This window comes from Spea bombifrons, chromosome 11 (genome assembly GCF_027358695.1).
Source record: "Spea bombifrons isolate aSpeBom1 chromosome 11, aSpeBom1.2.pri, whole genome shotgun sequence".
NCBI lineage: Eukaryota > Metazoa > Chordata > Amphibia > Anura > Pelobatidae > Spea > Spea bombifrons.
The window spans coordinates 21,239,252-21,260,107 of NC_071097.1; the positions used below are offsets into that span (position 1 = coordinate 21,239,252).

Genomic DNA, 20,856 nt, shown 5'->3' on the forward strand with positions numbered 1-20,856 from the left:
AGATCCCAGTGTTCTAGGTATTTCTAGGGGTAATAAAAACCCTTCACACTAAACAAAAAGAAACCTATAATAAAACGCAGCTTTTAATACAAATCTTTTTTAAACAAACTATATATCCATTCCATTAAGGCCATAACGCAGAAGATTAGCTTAGATGAGAATGTTCTTCACAAGGACTACACAAATTGACATGTAAATGAAAGAAGAAACCTGTATTATATGAAAAAAAGATATATAAACAATAGAAAAGTTAATTGGCAATGGATACAAGTTTAGTATAAACACACACACACATATATATATGTATATATATGTGTAAAAGACTGTAAATTAATTGGTTTATACATGTGTGAGTGTACATGTGTTTGTGATAGAGAACATGTATGTGCATTTATGTGCGGCCAATAACATACTGTTTTGCCATTTTGGTAGCCAGCATTGGGGCGTACATTCACAGCTCCATATATATCTGCCACTTCAAAGGATGTATTCTTAAAGTAAAACCAATGTTCCTCTGCAGAATGGTATTTATGTTAAGGAAATTATGGATGTGCTTTATAGAAACCGTGGCCAGTACCCCCTTAACCCTTATTATAACAGCGTGAGGCTTATGTATAGAAAGTGGATCAGGTGCAAAGTCTGAACACTGGTAATGCACACTTTATATATTATGCTCACACGATACATTTTTATTATAACTATTACACGGTGCCCAAACAAGACCACATCTACAGCTGCCGCGTTGACTGGGATACTTACCATGCTCTTCTGTATTAGGGGCTCTGGGCTTCTTTTGGGGAAGCGTGGGGAAGGGTCTGCATCCTTCTGGCTCATCCCCTTGTATGGCTGTCAAGTCGTGCATACTGAAACTGCGTAAACGCTCTGTTATGGCTCCCTGTCCCTGAGCAAAGAGGAGACATGATGTCAGCAAAATAACACTTCTGTGTTCTTGTACACCACACATGCAGAAATGTATTGATTCGCCATTGTCAATCATTACATGAAAACAAAACAGGGTAGGGTGTTAAATATTTCCAAAACATAAGCATTAGCCAGAAGGTTTACAATAATGTTCTTCCTCATTGCAGAGTACAGTTTATTCTTGGCACTTGGAAATAAACAAGCGTTAGGTGGTGCGGTTATATTACTGGGATGGTGTTCAGGGCAGATATTCCCTATTGTGCGCAGTGTACTGTAACGCGCTGCCTTCAAGCCACTCATCCAGAACCCACCGTGGGCTGAAAATGAAGCAAAAATGAAACGAAGAACGCTACCCCCTAATGAATCCAGGGATTTGCCGAAAGATAACGCAGACAAATAACATCTTGTCTCAGAAACCAAGCATCTACAAGTGCGACGTGCAGCAGAAATAAACATACTCTCTGTATTCAACAACAGACACTGCATCTGTCACTCCATAATTAAAAAGCATACGATGTTCAAGATGTAAGCATGTGTATAAAGCAAAAAGTGCTAAATATATTGTTAATAGGTAATTGAGCCTTCCATAGATTTCCATTGGTCTATGCCATTTTTTTATAGTCTAAGTTAAATTTCCCCAATACATCCTTGATTGAAGTAATCTATATGAAGACAAACAAAAAGTTTCCTTGACTTCAATAGCACTAATAAACCACAAACCTACCATGGCTCTCCTTTTACCAAAAAATAATCTAGATCGCTCTTCACCAGACCAGAGCGTCACAAGTGCTGCACTCCAGAGCTTTAATTCCACCGCCGTAAGAAGGCCTTTCTGCGATATATATGGGGATCATTACCATAGACATGGGATAAAAAAGAAAGCTCAAAATCAAAACACTACACATGAATAAATGAACTCCCTTACCTCATTCTCAGGCTCTCTCCTACTTACACTAACTTTAAACACTTACTAAAAGCTATCCTGTACAGAAGTTTATAATCCGCCCTCCTAACAGCTACAAGCTGCACTCTAACAGAAAGCTCAGTGTCCCCACCTGAGAGATCTCCATGCCACGGACTTCTCCACATGACCCTCCCCACCATCAAACCATCCCTGCCAAAGAAGCCCCTCATATCCCCCCTCAACCTCTTAATAGATTGCAAGTGCAGAGCCCTCTTCTCCGTCTCTAACAGAGCGTGGTCAGGTTATTGTGAATTCCCAGCTGATGGTCTGATAGACCACTATCAACAGAAACGCTGCCTGGAATCCCTGTCAATGCCCCCGAGTCATTTGCAAGTCAAAGCTCAAATCCCTTTGAAGCTCTCGGTTTACTCGGTCTGATGCTGGAACTTAGCTGGGCTCTTTATCTATAAGGCTGTTTTTATTTTAAAAATGAGACAAGTAAAGCTAAACAAATGTAATGATTCATTTTGACTGCTAATTTGTAGTTTGCACTTCATTAGAAACATCTCCCCCCTTCCCTCACTCTCTATAAATATATTATTATCTTTTATTTACATAGCACCATATGCAGCACTTCATACAATACAGATAAAAAAAGACTACAAACCGATATATTACCTAAGGAGGGCTCTGGTTATACTCTAGATATATATATATATATATATATATATATATATATATATATATATATATACACATACATATATACACACACACACTTACATATTTATTATATATACATGTACACACATACATATATATTATATATATATATATATATATATATATAGACACATACATATATACACACACACACATACATACATACATATATATACATATATATACACACACTTACATATATACACATACACACTTACATATTTATTAGATATATATAATAATATAGATATATATTAGATATAGATATATATTAGATATATATACACACATACACACATACTTACATATGTATTAGATTTATATACACTCACACATATACAATGCAATCATTTTAAACAAGTTTAAAAAACAACTTTGGATGCACCACTGAAGTGTGATTTCCATTTAATCTATCTCTTTGCCAGAATACAGTGCACTTCATATATTTTAATTGAGTAATCCATCTCCTGGTCTGCTTTGGAAATGTATATATGCAGCTCAGTTTCTCAAAGCGTTTTCTTATAACATCCCCACCCGGTACGAAGAGTCCCCTTTAATCCTCACCACAGGTGAATGACCAAAGCTGATGGCTCTCTATCTACACTACTTATACTGAGGGGGCCGCACGGATACGCACGGGGAATGGCCCACCAAAAAACGTGCCATCACTTGGGAAGGGAGGAACGGAAAAGCACACAAGAAGAGGGCAGAGGAAAAGAAAGAGGAAAGAGGCCGGGATTCTTGTTTTACTAGTAATGTTCCCTGTAGCTGTGTTCTGGAAGCTAGCAGCCATTATAGCTTGAAATGCGTGCTCTTCGGAATATAATCAATTAATTAGCCCACAGCGGGTGAGGAAAATGCTCCCGGAATTGCAGAAAATAGCAGCCTGCTGTCTGACATTTGGAACCTAATTTCTCTCAATTGCAAACAAATAAATGAGTCATTTTTCAATTACCATGTACCTGTCTTTAATAGCTGATTGCTTAAAGCAATTTTTCCACCCAAACATTTTTTTTTTTTTTAAATATGAGGCTGGTAAGAAGGAGACACGGCTGCCACATTTTTCACTTCAGCAAGGCTAATGTGAGTGAAGAATATATGCAAACTGTATATTAACATACCCACGTGAAATACCTACGTCAGACACATACTGCTGTGCGTCTTTATATATACATTTATAGATACATACCTTTTATCACGATAGGGCTATTATAGGGCTATTATAGGGCTATTACAGTTACATGGGCAACACCAAAACAGATAAGACATGTATCCCTAACCCCAGTACAAGATGATACTGGTTTTCTTCTAAACAGGTTCATGTAGCTCTAAAAACGGTACTTGCAAACACGTTGTTACCATGTCTCAATCCAGGCAAGTAATGTGACAAATTGGCAATTTGTCACAGAAAGTGTCATGAAAATCCACGCACCTACAGAGCTCCTTTTGCAATTTCTAACTTGCTTCATCTTGCATGGCAGGTGAACAATGTCAGATCATTATTCACACTAAACCACAAAATCTGTTTGAACTAATGCGATTCATTTGTCACCTTGATCTGAATGGCTGGGTTGAGGCAAACGCGTCCCATCCCCATTTCACCCTCGGAGCACCGAGCTAGCTAAGATAGAAAGCGCTCGCAAAAATAAAATAAAATCCTGCGTCTTGAGACCACTGGGCCACTGGGCAAATGTACGGTAGGCAGGTGGCTGAGGTGCATGCAACATTTCCTTATGTCCACCTGAGTGGCCGATCCTGTCCTTTAGTACGTGTCCTCCAGCTGAAAAGTACATGCAGCGGCCACATGTATGTCATTTATCAGCCACTGGCCTTAAAATGCCAAGGCCCATTTTAATCCCCAGTCCAGCCCTGTATAGAGTCTACTAAATGTTGAGGTAAGGGCATGGGGAAGTTTGTTGGACACTAAATAAAGCAAGGGCTCGGAACTGGACAACCAAGGCCCGTGTGAACCTTCAGACATATAAGTTTGCAAATATTAACAATCTCTCTCTCTCTTTTACATGTCAGGAGTCAGGACATATGTGTATGTGTGTGTGTTTGTGTGTGTATATATGTGTATATATATGTGTGCACGTGCGCAATGTCTGTCTTTGCAATTAAGAATAGAGTAGGTTAGCCAAGGATAATAATATTTCAGCTGTTCTTGGAAGTACTACAGTAGAATTTTTTTACAAAAAGTCACAGGCCATATTTTTCTGGCCAGAACATTACGAGATATTCAGACCATACAGTTAAAGACACTGTTCCACTTGGACAAACATGAATTGCATTTTTTAGTACATTAATAAATAAGCTTTAGAAGAGCCGTAATTTTAATAATTCCTCTGAAGGTTTAAACACCAATAAGTGTTCCCTGCAAAAAATATCAACGAGGCAAGATTTTATATAAGATAAGATAACTAATTTTTTGAAAGGTTCTAGGCGTTCAACGGTAGCAGGAATGATGTTTCTATTGCTGCATTTAAACACCTAAAGGGATTTAACGAAGTACAGGAGGGACGTTTTTTTCAAAGGAGAAATGTTTTTTCCAGAGAGTGGGGTAGATAAATGAAAAAACTTCAGATCACAAGTGGTAGATGTACAGTGGGGAAATAAACATTTAGCCTTGAATCTAAGACAAGCCCAAGGTCTGAGACTCTACGTCAGGGAAAATAGGCAGACTAGATGGACCAAAATGTAAAATGTATCTATGTGTGTTATGTGTTATATTCAGCAGAATTAGTAGAAGAGCAGTTTTAAGCTAGTCTCGACAAACCAATGGAGGGAGACACACACCCCATAAAGTATTTACTACCCTGCATTACTGATATCCAGGAATTATCTCTTCCTAGCTCTAGAAAAGTCCAGCTGGATGAATGTAATTTTACATACATTTATCCAGCACAGCCTACAGCAACAATACTAGCAGAGAACACAGATCTATGGCGTAACTACAACAATGCTGACCAAGCTTAGTGAAGTGAAGCTTTCAAACATTGTAACAATTTCACAACAGTGTTGGGACACAGTGGCTTATCATACACATTGAGTATTTTGTCTAGAATGTAGCTTTAAAACTGTTACTGGAAATGAAATTTACACCCTGAAATACGGCGATTTCACTTAATTAATGCACATAATTAATATACAAGATGAGCACCATGGATATTAACAAAGCCCAGTATGTTAAAATGTGTTATATGGTAGGCTAGCCTTTTCATGCTTTGGTTTGGATCAATTACCTTCACTTGAGAAGAATGGTAGAAAGTTTGCAGAAGGCTTAATTTTACTGGCCAGAGGGTGCAAAAAGGGGCAAGAAAAAAAGAGAAAGAGTTAACTTATGAAACGTGATTCTAGACGTCATCACCTGCAGGTCTAAGAATGTTTTTAATCCTTTCATCAAGAGGTACCAGTTCGGCAAGCACCGTCCTTCTAATAAATTTAAACCTACAGCAGTTTATCAGTGCACCTTTAACATATCCCTTACGACCTGAACCATCTGCAGAATTAAAATTACTGTATTTGTTGTTTTGTCAATATTTACTTTCTTCTTCCATGTATATGTTTATGGGTTGGCAACCCGCAGATATTCTACCCTCACTATTCTCTCCATAAGAAACGCTAGATATAGTATCTGCTTAACATAAAGTAGCCAACATACATCAACCCACATCAAATGCTTGCAATTACGTCTTGCGTAACATTCTCTAAATTTAGAAGAAAACATTTGTAGAATTACATTTCTGTATTTTTGCCACATCGGAGACAACATAAAATAAATACTTGTTATTTTCATAATCCTAGCTGTGCAAAGTCGATGGCATTTTCAACATGCTGATGCATCTAGAAAGAAGTCGGTGATACATGTTAGTCCACTAGAAAGCACCACAAATTAATTTGGACTGTATTCTTTAGGACCGACGTAGCAATATCCATGTTTGCATTGAAATAAATCAGTATGCTGTACTTTAATAAGCTTCAAATAGGATAGATGCTAAAAAAGCAAAAAAGCTAAATTCCTACAAAGGTTATTTGCATGCAAGCAGATGATTCCTTTACTCCATTAACATATAACACAAAGGACAGGAATGTCATTTTAATATACATAAAGCAAATGTGGCAAACACGTTTTAAAAAGATCTACAGGGGAACAGTTATTTCTAGACATGTCCTTTGTGTTCATAACGTGTCCTGCCAACATTTGAACCAATTGTGTCTGAACAAAACACAGAGCTTCCTTTCAGCCCGTGCAAGCGGAGGACTGGAGATATCGCCTGTATTTCAGTAGGGATCTCATAAATCAAAGTGGAAAAAATCAAATAGAACAGGTCTACTTTGAAATATTACCAATATGCATCGGAGGAGCGTTCATTTCATTTAAGCATTACAATAAATACCAATGACTGATTGACAGATTGTATATTCTTCTTATTCCACGTTCCTTTGTCTAGTTTAATATATTTTTGCCATGACAGTGATGTATACATTAAAAAAAGCAAATTTACTTTGGTGTGATAGATCCCTGATAAAACAATTACAGTTCCATCGGATATTGATCAAACCGAGACACGGTCTCAAATTTCTAGAGAAGTAATTGAACGAAAATGAATACCGTTGACATGAGCCCTGCTTGTGAGAACACACTGGAAGGAAACACGGTCTACCGAATGGCAAAAATACAATTACACCTTTAGATAATCCATGCCGGTAAATCAGTGCAAACATAGATTAAGCTGGCTGCTCATTTAAGGACATTTCTGATATTTTTGCATGCCAGATCCATGTCAAATAAAGAAGGGCAAATATTTTCTCCTCTCAGCAAAAAATGCAGGAATCCTCTTTTTATCAGACACAAACAAAGAAACAAATTGTATTTTTTTCATACTCTATAGTAATGTCAGCCAACGTTGTACATGTCTTTCCAGTGTCCAGTGTCATGTATCAGTACATACAGACCATATGCAGCTGTTGAAACTGCTTTTACTGTCAGTGCCATCTCAGACTGTAATTACAACAGTACACACGGTCTGACAGCAGGAAAATTAGCAATAAAACAGACATTTCTAATATGACACTGGTATATTTCATTTGGAATCATTAGAATCTTAGTAAGAGACTTCAGTGCTCATCGTACCTTCACAGCAGCAGTCACAGCGGCGGTAGCAGCTATATTCAACCCCTGCTTGCCGAAGTTCACCATTGTTTCATATCCCTTTTCCTTGGCTTGCACAATATACTCATCAATCTCCTGTTAAAAACACAGAGCATTTGTTGTAACACCCAAGCTTATAAAATAAACATGAAAGCAGGTGGCATACAAGGAAAAACAGTGCAATGGACGCACGTAAAAACGTATGAACACGTGAAACACCCCGTCACAGCTTACAGACGTTTGAAAGTCGAGAATCAACCAGCAACAATCAGCAAATTAACAACTAGGGAGAGATAACACGATGGGGAGAAATAATCACACAGATCCTGAGACGGGGTGCATGGAGCCTCATATATACAGATAAGGTGAGTTTCTGAAATTATTCATGCCTTATTTAAGGTAGTATATACCAGAACTGATCTTTCAAATGTAGGATCTGTGACTTATTCTTCTGCGCTTTATACTTTATATCTACTCTTCTTAATATTTAAAGTGAATAATTAAGTGAAAGTGTATATAAGGAGTAAATATTTGCCCTTTGCAATGTAATACACATGTCTGTAAGTGTTAAGTATAGTAAGTGGCACAAATGTGTACCAACCTTTAGTTCTGCTTACCTTTTCTCGTGAGGACAGAAGAGGATGCAAGAATTTTCTGTACAGCAGGCTGGCCCCTCGAGTGTATGGGGACAATAACCATACAACAAAGGCAATCTTCACTTCATAATAAAGAGGAAACCTAAGGCAAAACATACACAGTCCTTACAACTTGACTTTAATTCTTATACCAACATACTAAATAAATACCAAAAGTGTCACAAGCAACAGTGTAAGCAATAATGAGCTGCAAGCAATCAATGTACAGCATCAAGGAAATAAAAGCTCAGATATGAAAGGATTAAATGATAGGGATAAGGCGGAGTGAAAGATAGAAGAGCCAATTGTCATTATGTCATGGTATGACTGCAACTACTTCAGTATCTCAATCCATTAAAATGCTGCCGCTTCCAGCTGTATATACTTCTGTACAGGCCCTGTTCACAGATTCCCCAGAGGCATTATATACTCAGCATTCCTCCCAAGTGTCTTTTAGGCAAAATTGTCCCTCTTTGGATTCCAAATCCCTCTTCCCCCCTGATGTCCCTCTTTTCTGGAAATAAGTTTGTTGGCTGTGAGTGTAATACAGCATTCTACTGCTCTAAGAGTCACAATAGCGTGTGTGGAAACAGCAGTAAATTGGTTTATACATTACATTTAAAATATAAAATATGTTTTCCTCCTGTAAATGCCTTACTTAGTTACATTAATAGCTATAAAGAGGTCACTAAGTCCCATAAAGTCTTGGTAAAGCCCTGACTCCTAGCCTTTTCTGTAACAAAAGGTCTCCTTTTTTTGTCCATTTCAAGCATTGGGAGGTATGACAGTTCTATGCTTTCCAGATGTTCTTGGACGCTGCCTTTTGGGAATATAAATCAACATCTGGACAGCTTTCAGTTGGCCACCACTGCGCCGAGTGTATGATTTTATACAACAATACAACATGCAGTATTTGAGAATGTAAAACATATTACAATTCCCACTGATCGTGGCTTTCTCCATATCTAAAGTCAGATGTCTACATACTAATTCACTAACCCACTTCAAAGTTTCATTGGGGAATATTATACATCCTATGATATATGTGACAATACCCAGTAATAACGTTAAACACTGCATGAGAGAGGCTGGTTATAGTTGGTTGGTTATAGGCAAGACCACGCAATCTCTTGTATTACGTTCATAATAACCCAATAAAATGCCAAGTGTAAAAAAAAAAAAAAAAAAAAAGTTCCACATTTAGACAAATAAAAGATTCAAGCTTACCAGGATATGGTTAAATCAGCTATTGTTTCTGTCACAGTGTAGAGGGCAAACACTATCCAATACATCATCCATCGAACCTGAAAAAAATAACACAATATATGGGAATTAGATTTCAACACACTGCAGTAATGTGAAGATTAACACAAAATAAAAGGGTGCGTGTAACGAAACAACATGTAGAAAAAACATGGCTTGGGTTCTTAGGTTTATGGTTTTGAAATGGGCAGCCCGATATTCTCAAATAAATAAATAAAACAAACAATATGCAATATTATTTATATTGTACAATATTATTGCTTTGAGATGAACTGTATTGTATTTGGGTATCCTGTTGAAGTTTAAAAAGTAAAGGCAAGCCGCTTGCTTCTTATAATCTCTTAGGGATTTGCCAGTCCACCAGCAACCCCGAGAGTGGCTGCACCTTATAAATTTATTGTACATTATATATTTTATCAGGGAATCGGTAATAACGCCACAGATTACCATCGCCGTATTGTCCAGATTATAGGGTGCCCCCCTAATTTAAATCTATAAACTCTATAATGGTATGACCTATAATTGGGACAATTCAGTATTACTACTGGTGAGCACCAACATATTCTGATATAATTAGATCCAACTTGATGGAAAAGCTTATCGAAATGTCTTTTATAGAATATACAAAACAAAAGCCGGTCTGGCTCCTTCAGATGAAAGTAGTTTCATACCCAACTCATTCTTAGTCTAATCAAGATTACGGTGTGCCAAGCTACTTCACTCCAATCTGATTGGCTAACAGCCATGCATTTGTTAGCGTTACACACGCCTGCGAATGGGTCCTGAAATGTAATTGGTTAAAGCTTATCCAATCAAGAGTGCTAGAATTTCACCGAGCTGCAGACAGGAGCATTTATATATAGTACAATATAAAGTGTGTCTTTACTTTAACAACCTCTTCACAAAAAGGATTTAACCCAGTTATACAAATAAAAGTCTATGACAATGTATAATTTACTAATCCAAGCTTCCTTAAGAAATTTATTGTGCGACAACATTTGTTACATTAAAGCAGAAGCCGTCCTTAGTGACAGGGAGAGGCGGTAAAAGTGTTATAAAAAGGCAGGGAAATCTAGCAAAATACATCGGAGAACTATGCCAGTGCCGCAAAACAATCCATAAAAGAGAATTGTACCACCTTCCACAAGCCCACAAATTAACTCATCGCTAGGTCATCACCTTATTTGTTCATTTAGTGTTGTTTTTGAAGGTGTAATGCTACACTGATATATTATTATTATTATTATTATTATTTTCCAGCGGCATTATCACATTTCTTATTATCCATTGACTTATATAGCACCATCATATTCCACTGTGCTGTATAATGGCATAGCCGTGGGGTAAGGCGTAGCCAGGGCTTTTCATGCCTACTGTTAACTCATGGTGGAAGAACTAACACACCATCTCCTGGTTTAGCAGAAGACTTCTGAGTCTTCAGAACCAAAGATTCCTTTACACACGCATTCATAATATATATTAGTTTCTTACATGTTTATATTGATAAACACATTTTTGCAGGGATTCTGTGAGCCCTTTAACTCTCAAGCAGGCTCACTTTAGAACTTGTGCTTTCATATATAATGGTGTGAAAGTGCCTTTAATTAATTACGTACATCATTTTTCCATGCATTCATGACGGCGTGACTGTCAACATCAATAACTGTAATGACCCATTACTGTCTTAATACCATGACATTAATGGAACGTTGTTTCTCTCTCTATTCTTTTCTCAATAAATCTTCCGGAAAGATAAGGCTGAATTGTCATTCACAGCATATGAAAGTCTAATTTTTAAATCGCTTTATTTATAGAGTCGAGCGCCGTCGGCACATCAGGAATCTTGGGAAAAGAATAGTAAATTCAGTTAGACCGCGGCTAAAGTTAACCGATTCGTAATTAAATGTGGCTTTAAAAAAAACTATTTCCAGTGTTCAAATTAGGACACCAATGTTGTAGGGTGTGGCTAGAGACAGGAAGGGGTGGGGCTGGAGGGGGCAATGCTGCAGAGCATTGTAAGGTGGCCTCTTGATGGCTGCAATAGAGGTCTGTGCTGCTGCGGCACACATCTCCATTGGTTTTGCAGCAATTTGGGCCATTTTGGAGGAGAGCAGAGGATCTGCTTAACTTAACTACGATCCTCGCTGCCCACAAAAACAGTGGGGCAATAACCCGGGACAGCAGGGCAATTACCCGGGACAGCAGGGCAGTGTGTGAAAACTGGGACTTTGTGGACGCATCATGGTCGAATTTCCAAATTCTTCCAAGAAACAATTCTTTATTTATTTTTTAAGAGACTGCTTGTAATGTGACAGAAAAGCAGGCTGTTCTTATAAAACACAAAAGACATTTCTGTCTTTTTATGTCACTAAACCTTCAGAGCAAAATAATGAAATGACAACTCCTCTACATTTTATTTGAAATTAAATACCTGCAATTAGAATTTATATTTGGTTTTAATTTTTTAAGCAATTAATGTTTTGTGTAAGAGGTAAATTAAAAAAAATAATCATGTTGCAAAATGATATTTGTTCTATTCTTTGGCTATTTCCAATACACGCTATTTGTGAAGACGTCAGGTATAGTTAAAGTTGTGCTGATGGGAGATTATAACATATAAATATTTATGAGATATGAATAATGATAACAAAGTGAGAAGAAAGTTCTGACTTGATGTTTCTTCAATCTGCGACACCTCCTCAATTATTTATAAATCGATTACCTAGCTCTATTTAAAATCAGAACATATACTTCGCTTTATGCAATTAAATATTCATGAAACAAACCACATTCTAGAATTTGTTTTCTTTCACAGAGATCACAGAACCATTTTCATGAGGAAAAAAAGCTTAAAAAGAATAGATGGTACAATGTATGGTAAATCATGCAAATGTAAAAGTTATGTAGACACAAAATTATAATCATTCAAGGATTTCCCTGCAGCAAAAATCAAAGCTTCCCCTGTAACTGTTTCATGCTTGAATAGTAGCATCAAAAACAAATCACACTATAATAACACAATACCAAATGAGAAAAGGCAATTTGTCAGCAATAGGGGTGTCTAACACAGTGAAGAACGAGAGAGATAACACTGTCTAGAACGTTGGAAAGCTCTTACTTTTTATCTCAAAAACAATCAGTGCGACTGTAAACCTCAGGTACTTTTTACAAATTTAGCTTTCCTAAAAGCCATGGAGGTAACAGTTCCTGCCAGTTTTGTGGCAGTGGAGATCATAGACCAGTTGGCAAGATCCTCTTATCTCCTATGACTGGCCAAGGATGCTTGTCGTGCAAACCTTCTATTGCAGCACCCACAAGGTGGTATGGGGGGCAGGTGGGTCCTGCCTGATCCCAGTCCTTCTGAAATGGCCAAGCCCCATTCCCACCGCTAGTCAGAGTCCAACACGATGAATAAATGACACTCTGCTACAATGTAAAGTAGTGAGTGTACAGCCTGTATAACAGTGTAAATTTACTGTCCCCTCAAAATAACTCAACACACAGCCATTAATGTCTAAACCTTGGCAACAAAAGTGAGTACACCTCTAAGTGAAAATGTCCAAATTGGACCCAATATTTTGTGTGGCCAACATTATTTTCCAGCACTGCCTTAACCCTCTTGGGCATGGAGTTCACCAGACCTTCACAGGTTGCCACTGGAGTCCTCTTCCACTCCTCCATGATGAAATCATAGAGCTGGTGGATGATAGAGACCTTGCGCTCCCCCAACTTCTGTTCGAGGATGCGGTAATAAAAACAACACTGAGGGCTGCACACAAAAGATAGAACATTTTACACAAGAACAGTAATGAAGAAGAAGTCCATAGACGTAGCATGGAAGTTGGACTACCTACGACATTCTTTACAGCTGTAACACAAGCAGGAATTAAACCTCAAACACAATAGGTTACAGTAAGTCTTCTGGATGTGATTTCTGCACGTTCAGAATTCAGAACATGTGGGTATAAATGGAAAATGATGAGATGAGTCTACTGGTAAATAACACAAAGGCTTGTGTTTGGAGGTAGAGGTTAACTCAGCAACCACACAGTATGCAGCAGCTCTAATCCTGCAATTAAACTATTTGTGAACTCGCTCCCTGCTTGGGGTGATAATTTAAGCCTGTCCGTGTGCTACTTTCTCTCTATTGTCCTGCTGGCTGACTTGTTCGGTTTAAGAAACCATAAATACTACAACCTTAGTAGCCAAACTCAAACCACCTCTTACATGTTAACAGTATTAAACCATTTTCTTCCTGGCTTCCCGGTATGCAGTTGTCAAATAGTTAAGAAATACAGATTTTTGTCCAGAATATTGTGATAACCAAGAACTGACAGTTATGGCCACAGATAATGCATTAGATGTCAAATACGGCCAACACCTCGAAAACACATTAAGGCTTGAATACCATCGCTAGGGAAAAGGATGTGCCAACAGTCCACGGTACCCAGTAATATACAGGCGGAAAAATCAGAATTACTATTAAGGATCAACCTATACATATGCTAACTATTTAGCTGGCATACATACAGACAAAAGAGACAACGATTTTTAATTAAGTGCACCTCCATGCTTCAGACCATTTACCTAAGATTTCTACCAAACAGAAAAATGACACCTTTAATAATCTATATAGTTATTTCTACGTAGTTTAGCACTGATACTCACATAGTGTGTAAGGTATATGAGTGCTTAACGTTTCATCCCAGTACATGTCGCAATTAAATCAGACTTATTTAGCGTACATTTGCTTTGTTTATAATACAGCTTCTTCTACCGCTGACAATCTCGGTTATGTGGCAAGGAGAGAGACATAATTGCACAGTAATAATCATGCAGGCAGAAGCCCAACTTGTTGGTCGATAACATTAACCTGAGCTGAGGAAACCCATTTAAATTTAAATGCTATGTCAGTCATTTCATGGGTTTCTGTCTGAAGCGGTCACCCCTTAATCTTTCCATTTGTGTCTCAAACATCTTCCGGCTGATTCCTGATAGGTCACATATAAAATGTATTAGATATAATGTCAGAACAAATCTCACAATGTATTTTGTGACTTAACTCCTTCACAGAAGAACAGGTTGAAAAGGTGTTATTCAGAAGAAAAATAAATATGAATGTCATGATTTCAATATAAATGACAGAAATACAAAATATAACTTAAAATGCTCTCAATTACAAGGCTGCTGAAATTGTAGCCTAATTCATTAAAATATGTGATAAATTACATAAAATGAATGCATACCACTAAAGAAATCTGGCCTTTAGGTGGAGCAGGTCCTCTTTTGAACCCAAATTCCTCTGTCTCCTTTTCCTTCTCTGTTCTATGCAGAGTGATAAAGCAAGACTGGCCATGCATTTAATGTACGTCTTATAATTCTCAACCAGTCAAATGGTTGGAAATAAACATAAACAAAAGATCTAATGGTCTTCTAGGCCCCACAAATGAAGTTAAAATGCAAGAGCTGTCAATTCTTGTCTTGTCGTACCCCTTGAATATATGTATTTTAAGAAGCGCTGAATAAATTGTTGGCGCTATATAAATCAAAGATAATAATCAAGAGCTTTGGCACAGAAAATTTAAATAACTGTATTGGTCTATGCGAAGATGGGAGTCTTTGGTCAAAGGTGATAGCTTTTGCTGGGCCAACATTTTAGGACTCTGAGAAATCTGAGGTCCATAAAGCATACATAACACTACACCTTTACCTTATATTGGCACAATAGAAAATAATACCTTCAACTAACTCCAGAGCCTTAGCACAAAACTCATTTAATCATATGTATGAACATGGATTTAGAATACTTATGAGAACACAGGTTCCATTGCAGGTAGGCAGTGATAATTTATTATAAAAGGAGTCACAAATTTTTGCTATGATGTGGATGAAACCCTAACGCAGATAGCTATGTCTGGATGGATCACAGGACAGATACGGATTAAAAAGGTTTATGCAAGAAATTAGAGAGAGCAGGTACCATCAGAAGTAGCAGAGGAAGATAGGTTATTAAGATAAGAAGGAACCTTCCAAATAGATCAAAAAAATAAAAAATAAAAATCTAGAAATGAAATTAAAAAAACAAGAGAGGAAATGTAAAATTCATTTTTATTCAGTAAAAAATAAAAAAAGAATAGTAAGGAAGTCATCAAGGAATTGGAAATGGGTGGAGAATGGGGGTCCCAGAGGTATTCAAAAACCTATATGGAATACAGTCTAATTTAGAAAGCAATTATTCTTCTAGCAGGCAAGTAGGAAACCTAACTCATCACACAATCCTATAATAATCCTTATATCCATCAAGACTGCAAGGAAAAGTTTGCAACGTCAATATGTTAGTGGATTTAGGCGGAGTGAAAATTACTTTTGTATCTATATTGTGATGAATGTTTTAGGGGGGAGGATTCACAAGAACAGCAACATTAAAGTGCCTGTTTTTGTGTTATTTTTTTTAGGGATCAGTAAATTGCTCAATTATGTTTTTGGCACCTGATTCCAAACCACAGGGGCAAATGTACTTGGACATCCATGAGTTGGAGGTGTATATTTACATGATCCCAGTGTGTACTCGCCTCTTCTATTAATCTTTTTACGCACATATCACCCAATGCAGATGAATATTTTGGTCTAATTGGTTTAATAATCAATAACAATAATCAAACATGGGTTAATCTTATGCAACATTTCCAATGCTTAAAAAGGTAATTTTTTTATCTAGCTTTAACCTATGGCTACGTTAAACTCACTTTGTGTATTGCCACAATGTAAATCCCTTTCATAAATGTAACTAAAACCAACAAGACAGACCAACCTGCTCTCATCTGCCCTTAAGTTTCCGTGCCATTTTGCAAAGCATTTATATAATTATGGCCATTAGAAGGAGAACACAGTGTAAATGTACACCAATAATGAACGAGGCAGAGATTCACTAATGGTCCTCTCTTCAGATGGGCTTTGGTTATTTATAAAACGCAGCGATGCTTTTTTTGTATACTAGCAGTAACAATCAGCTTTAGGTCTGCTGGGATTTGCACGTGTCAGATACAGCAGATGCCTAAATCTCATCAGCAGAAAACCCTACAGCCTGTGTGTCACTAAACTACATTATTACGCTTTAAAGGGGGGCCGTTTCCTAATGTCAGATACAGATAAGCATTCAAAAATATACCTAAACACACTTCTAGTGTCTGCATGATCTATTGTTCTCATAATGTCCTTTGATCCAGCTCTGTTATACTAGCTTAATCTAGTAGAACAAAATCCAGACTATACTGCCTTTGGTAAATATTGGAAAGGCTTGGTCTTAATAGCCGATAATGAGACTCTGACTTCATGAAAGTCTATGGGGACAGAGGACTTTTAACTTTGCTATAAAAAAAATCAGCTCAGTGTGGTGTCTGAATTGGGAATGATCGCCCAAATAAGCAAAATGAAATAAAACCAAGTTTTTGTCAAAGCTAATTTATATTGCTGATGTTTTTTTGTGATCAAGAAGAAAATTGTTGTTTCCCACGGGACTTCCCCTTTCAGCTCGCCAATATTTTTTTGGTATTAGCAATCCAGAAAAAAATGCAACCATTAAAAGAATAAAAAAACAAGTTTTAAACGTTATTCTGGCAGGGGTGATGCCGTTCCGTGCCTTTAGTTGCTAAATGAATGTACCTGCTGTATATGTGGTCCATTTCTGCAAATGGCATGTCCAAAGGGCCTTTCTCCTGAAATGTCAAGCTATCTCCTGAAACCTGTCTTAGCGTCTGTCATCTTTAAGCCAGTTTCAATTGATGAAGACTGCTTGGCACGGCACAGACCATTTAGACAGAGGAGGCGGCATTCCAACCATGTACAGAATAACATAGAAGATCTGAGACCCTGTTCATACACCATGCATAGACTCCCCAAAGGGAGACACTATTGTTTTCAGGGGTGCAGATAATGACAAGGCTTTGGTGAACTACTGATTCTGAGTGCAATATATAGAAGAATAATGTATCTTATTTACACAAAAAAATTAAATATGGCAAAGAAAAAAATATAATGGGCTGTGAAACAGGAACATGTAACACATTTTACAAACCCTTGAGAAAATAAGCTAGAGTTCTGCGCGCCACATGTGTACACTACGCTGTGCGTGCCACTACTTGCTCTATTACTTGCAATCATCCACGTTTACAAAGACTTCTTAGCTTTCAATGTGAACAGAAAGCCAGACAGTCATGTGATGACCTTTTTTTTGTCTCTTTAGTCTCTCAAAGGAATTAAAGGATATTTTAAGCCTCGGAGAGCAAAATAAAATGAATAAACATCTGAAATTACCACCAGGCACAGTGATGATTAATTGTTGACCTTACTGTAAACCAGTTCATCTTGGACATGTCTGTAAAAAAATTCCCTGTATGAGCTGCTTAAAGAAAATGAAAACAATCACAGGCCGCCGGAGGTTCTTTTGTGTGTTCTATAAACCACCGGCAGTTGAGGAAATCATAAAAGTCATATTGGTATTGGTTTTTTTTTTATATTCTCTTGTGCCCCTCACTGGGTTAAATACATACATGTTAGGAGTTCTAGATTAATAGAATTAATCTAGAACACACTGATTGTAGAAATAATCCAAGTGCCAGATGAGGTCACACTGGTATTTATCGTAAAGTCAAAGTGACGACCTATATCTCACAGTTCAATCAAAATATTTGTAGAATTATTACACCTTAATAGGTTTTTTGGATCTACAATGTGCGAGAAACAATGTGAAGATTAAAAAAACAAACAAAAAAAAAAACAGAGCATCAGGTAAACCATGTTATTATTTTAATCTGACGGAAATCTGTCTTATCTTAAGGTCTAGCAATGCAGAGCTACAAGAGAATTGTAATAGCCAACTGCTGGCAAAAGCCACAGAAAAAAGGGAAACGTCACCGATGACTGATTAAAGGCTACTTTACAACATCCATTACCGATTACAAATAAGAAAAAGGATCCACTGTCCGTATTTTGCAACTGTTTTGAAGTTGAAGGAAGCACACTCTCCGTATTCACATGGGGTGTCTCATTCGATCAATCTTTGGTAAAAGATTACTTAAAAGGTGATTCTCAGCTATCATATGTGTTGGGGTGCATAAAATGACTGCAGTAAAAAATACCGAAAAATACTAACAGTCCCATAGCATTACATTTACTGGCTGCTTTGGAAATCTAATAAAAAATTTTGGAATCCAAATTGAGGGTTAAGCTAATATGATGCATTCGACACATTTATATTTTTTTAGTGGTTGACAGTGCTGGGGTTGTTTTAATGTGTAAATTATACTGTAATTATTTTGTAAAGATGTAAAATTGCATTGTCTGTCGTGTGCTGAGTCAGCTCACTGTTTCAGATTAGATTATACAATCTTTGCTATCAGATATAATGTGGTGTACAGGCAGAATTAAAAAAAATTAATGGGTTTATTCACTAAAGGGAGAGTTGGAAAGAGATTTCAGTTTCAGCTCCCTGACTTCACTATTCATTATGAAGGGCAATTGTCGTCTGCATACCAGGGAACTTTTGGGCTCCGACTACTGACATCGGTGGGAGGTCCCGCTGAGGTCGGTGGGAGGTCCTGCTGAGGTTGGGGGCGTTTACGCAGGCGGCAGCGGGAAACACCCCCATTTAAAGGAAAAATTGACCCGGAGTAGCCGTGCTTCACCCAGCAATCTCCAAGTTGCCCCCCCCCCCGGAAATGATAACTCAATGGATGAACAAAATCTCACTAAATTAACAATGCATTACACAGGGCCAACCAGGCTCTCCATGTACCAGAAGCTCACTGCGGTTGGACCTTCATAGTACATAGTGAAGTCAAAGAGCTGAAACTCAACTCTCCTACAAGCTCTCCCGGTAACTCTCCCTTTAGTGAATGGATCCCATTGGCAAGTGCAGCCTACCTAAATCCAAAGGGATGTATTCTTTAACTACCTAAATCCAAAGGGATGGATTCTTTAACTGCCTAAATCCAAAGGGATGTATTCTTTAACTACCTAAATCCAAAGGGATGTATTGTTTGTTGGACCTAACCTTCTCTCATCTTCAGAGAACAGCTTTTATATAATTTAACACACTGTGTCCCTTTTAAGGCCATGAATTTGACAGCCTTCTTTATGGAAAGTAGCACGGTGACAACTTGTCACATAAAACAAACCCTATAAAAAACAAATTCGATTACAAAGCCAAACAGAGACTCGACCTCCTCTGCTCATCCAAAAGCCACGGTCAGTAAAGGTTTACATGAAAAAGCCTCAGAGACCGAAACTACACAGCTGCTCATATATAAAACCATCCTCATCCTACAGAAACCACAGCTACTATCAAATCAACTACACGGCCATTCATGCTGGGGACGTGTTTCAAATTAAATGGACACTGTGTCAAATTATGGTCATTCAGAACAAAATGTCAGTAACATTTTTACTGGAACTGTGTATTCAAGATCACTTGTTAAAGGGACACTCCAGCCATCGCATTCACTTTAATGTTTAAATAAATTTCCCCACTTTGCATATCCATGGAAGGTTTTGAACGTCAACACTCCTTGTCCTATAGATCCGGGTTTTAAATCATCAGAACAAATTGTGGTTCTATGTTAGTATGAGTAGTGTTTCACTTATTTTTCATCCAGTTACCAACTCCAGTTACTTTCGCATGTGCATTCACTAGCATGGTCTTCAATAGGGCTTCCAACGCTCCCCTATCCAAACTATACATTATAAGGAGTCATTCTCTTTTTCTATGTAGCAACAAAATGTTTGAATCACTGGTTCTTCTCATCTATACTGAAAAAGCAGTAACTCTATTGTTATACAGGATTACAGCTGTGCGATCGCTCGTCTGGTCACGCTTTAGCCTCAGGAAGTGGACCTAATAGTACATAATTTACTAGTGGATGCAGCAAGTGCCAGGTCTGACCCTTCCCATCCCTAGCTCTGGGACGTGGTCCTACAGCTAATGCGTAACTACAGTCCCTGCGTTGCAGAGTCATTATTTAAACATACTCAAGCCTTTGTTCCAGAAGCAGATGCAAGGACTGGTATTTGCTAATGAAACGCAGCCTTGTGCTGCTGATTAAGCTCCAATGCGATGCCGCTCCACAGACATGGACCACACAATTTACATTCATACAGAGTAATCCTGTTCAGCCACAAAGGGAAGGCAGTGCTGCATTGCATTAGTCGGCTCCAATACAGACTGCGCACCGATTACCAGCACCATGGATGAATAAACCATT

The 20,856-nt window shown here is 37.8% G+C and overlaps 1 protein-coding gene across 1 annotated transcript in view; it reads right to left on the reverse strand.

Moving 5' to 3' along the window:
• The window catches only part of REEP3 (receptor accessory protein 3), a 68,250-nt gene that overhangs the window by 5,520 nt on the left and 41,874 nt on the right, over positions 1–20,856 (reverse strand). Inside the window, exons 3-6 of the mRNA XM_053450511.1 lie at positions 9,563–9,639; positions 8,318–8,438; positions 7,683–7,796; positions 760–901 (exon numbers count right to left, since the gene is read on the reverse strand). Coding sequence (XP_053306486.1) covers positions 760–901; positions 7,683–7,796; positions 8,318–8,438; positions 9,563–9,639 — 454 coding nt within the window. The remainder of the gene's footprint in view (positions 1–759; positions 902–7,682; positions 7,797–8,317; positions 8,439–9,562; positions 9,640–20,856) is intronic.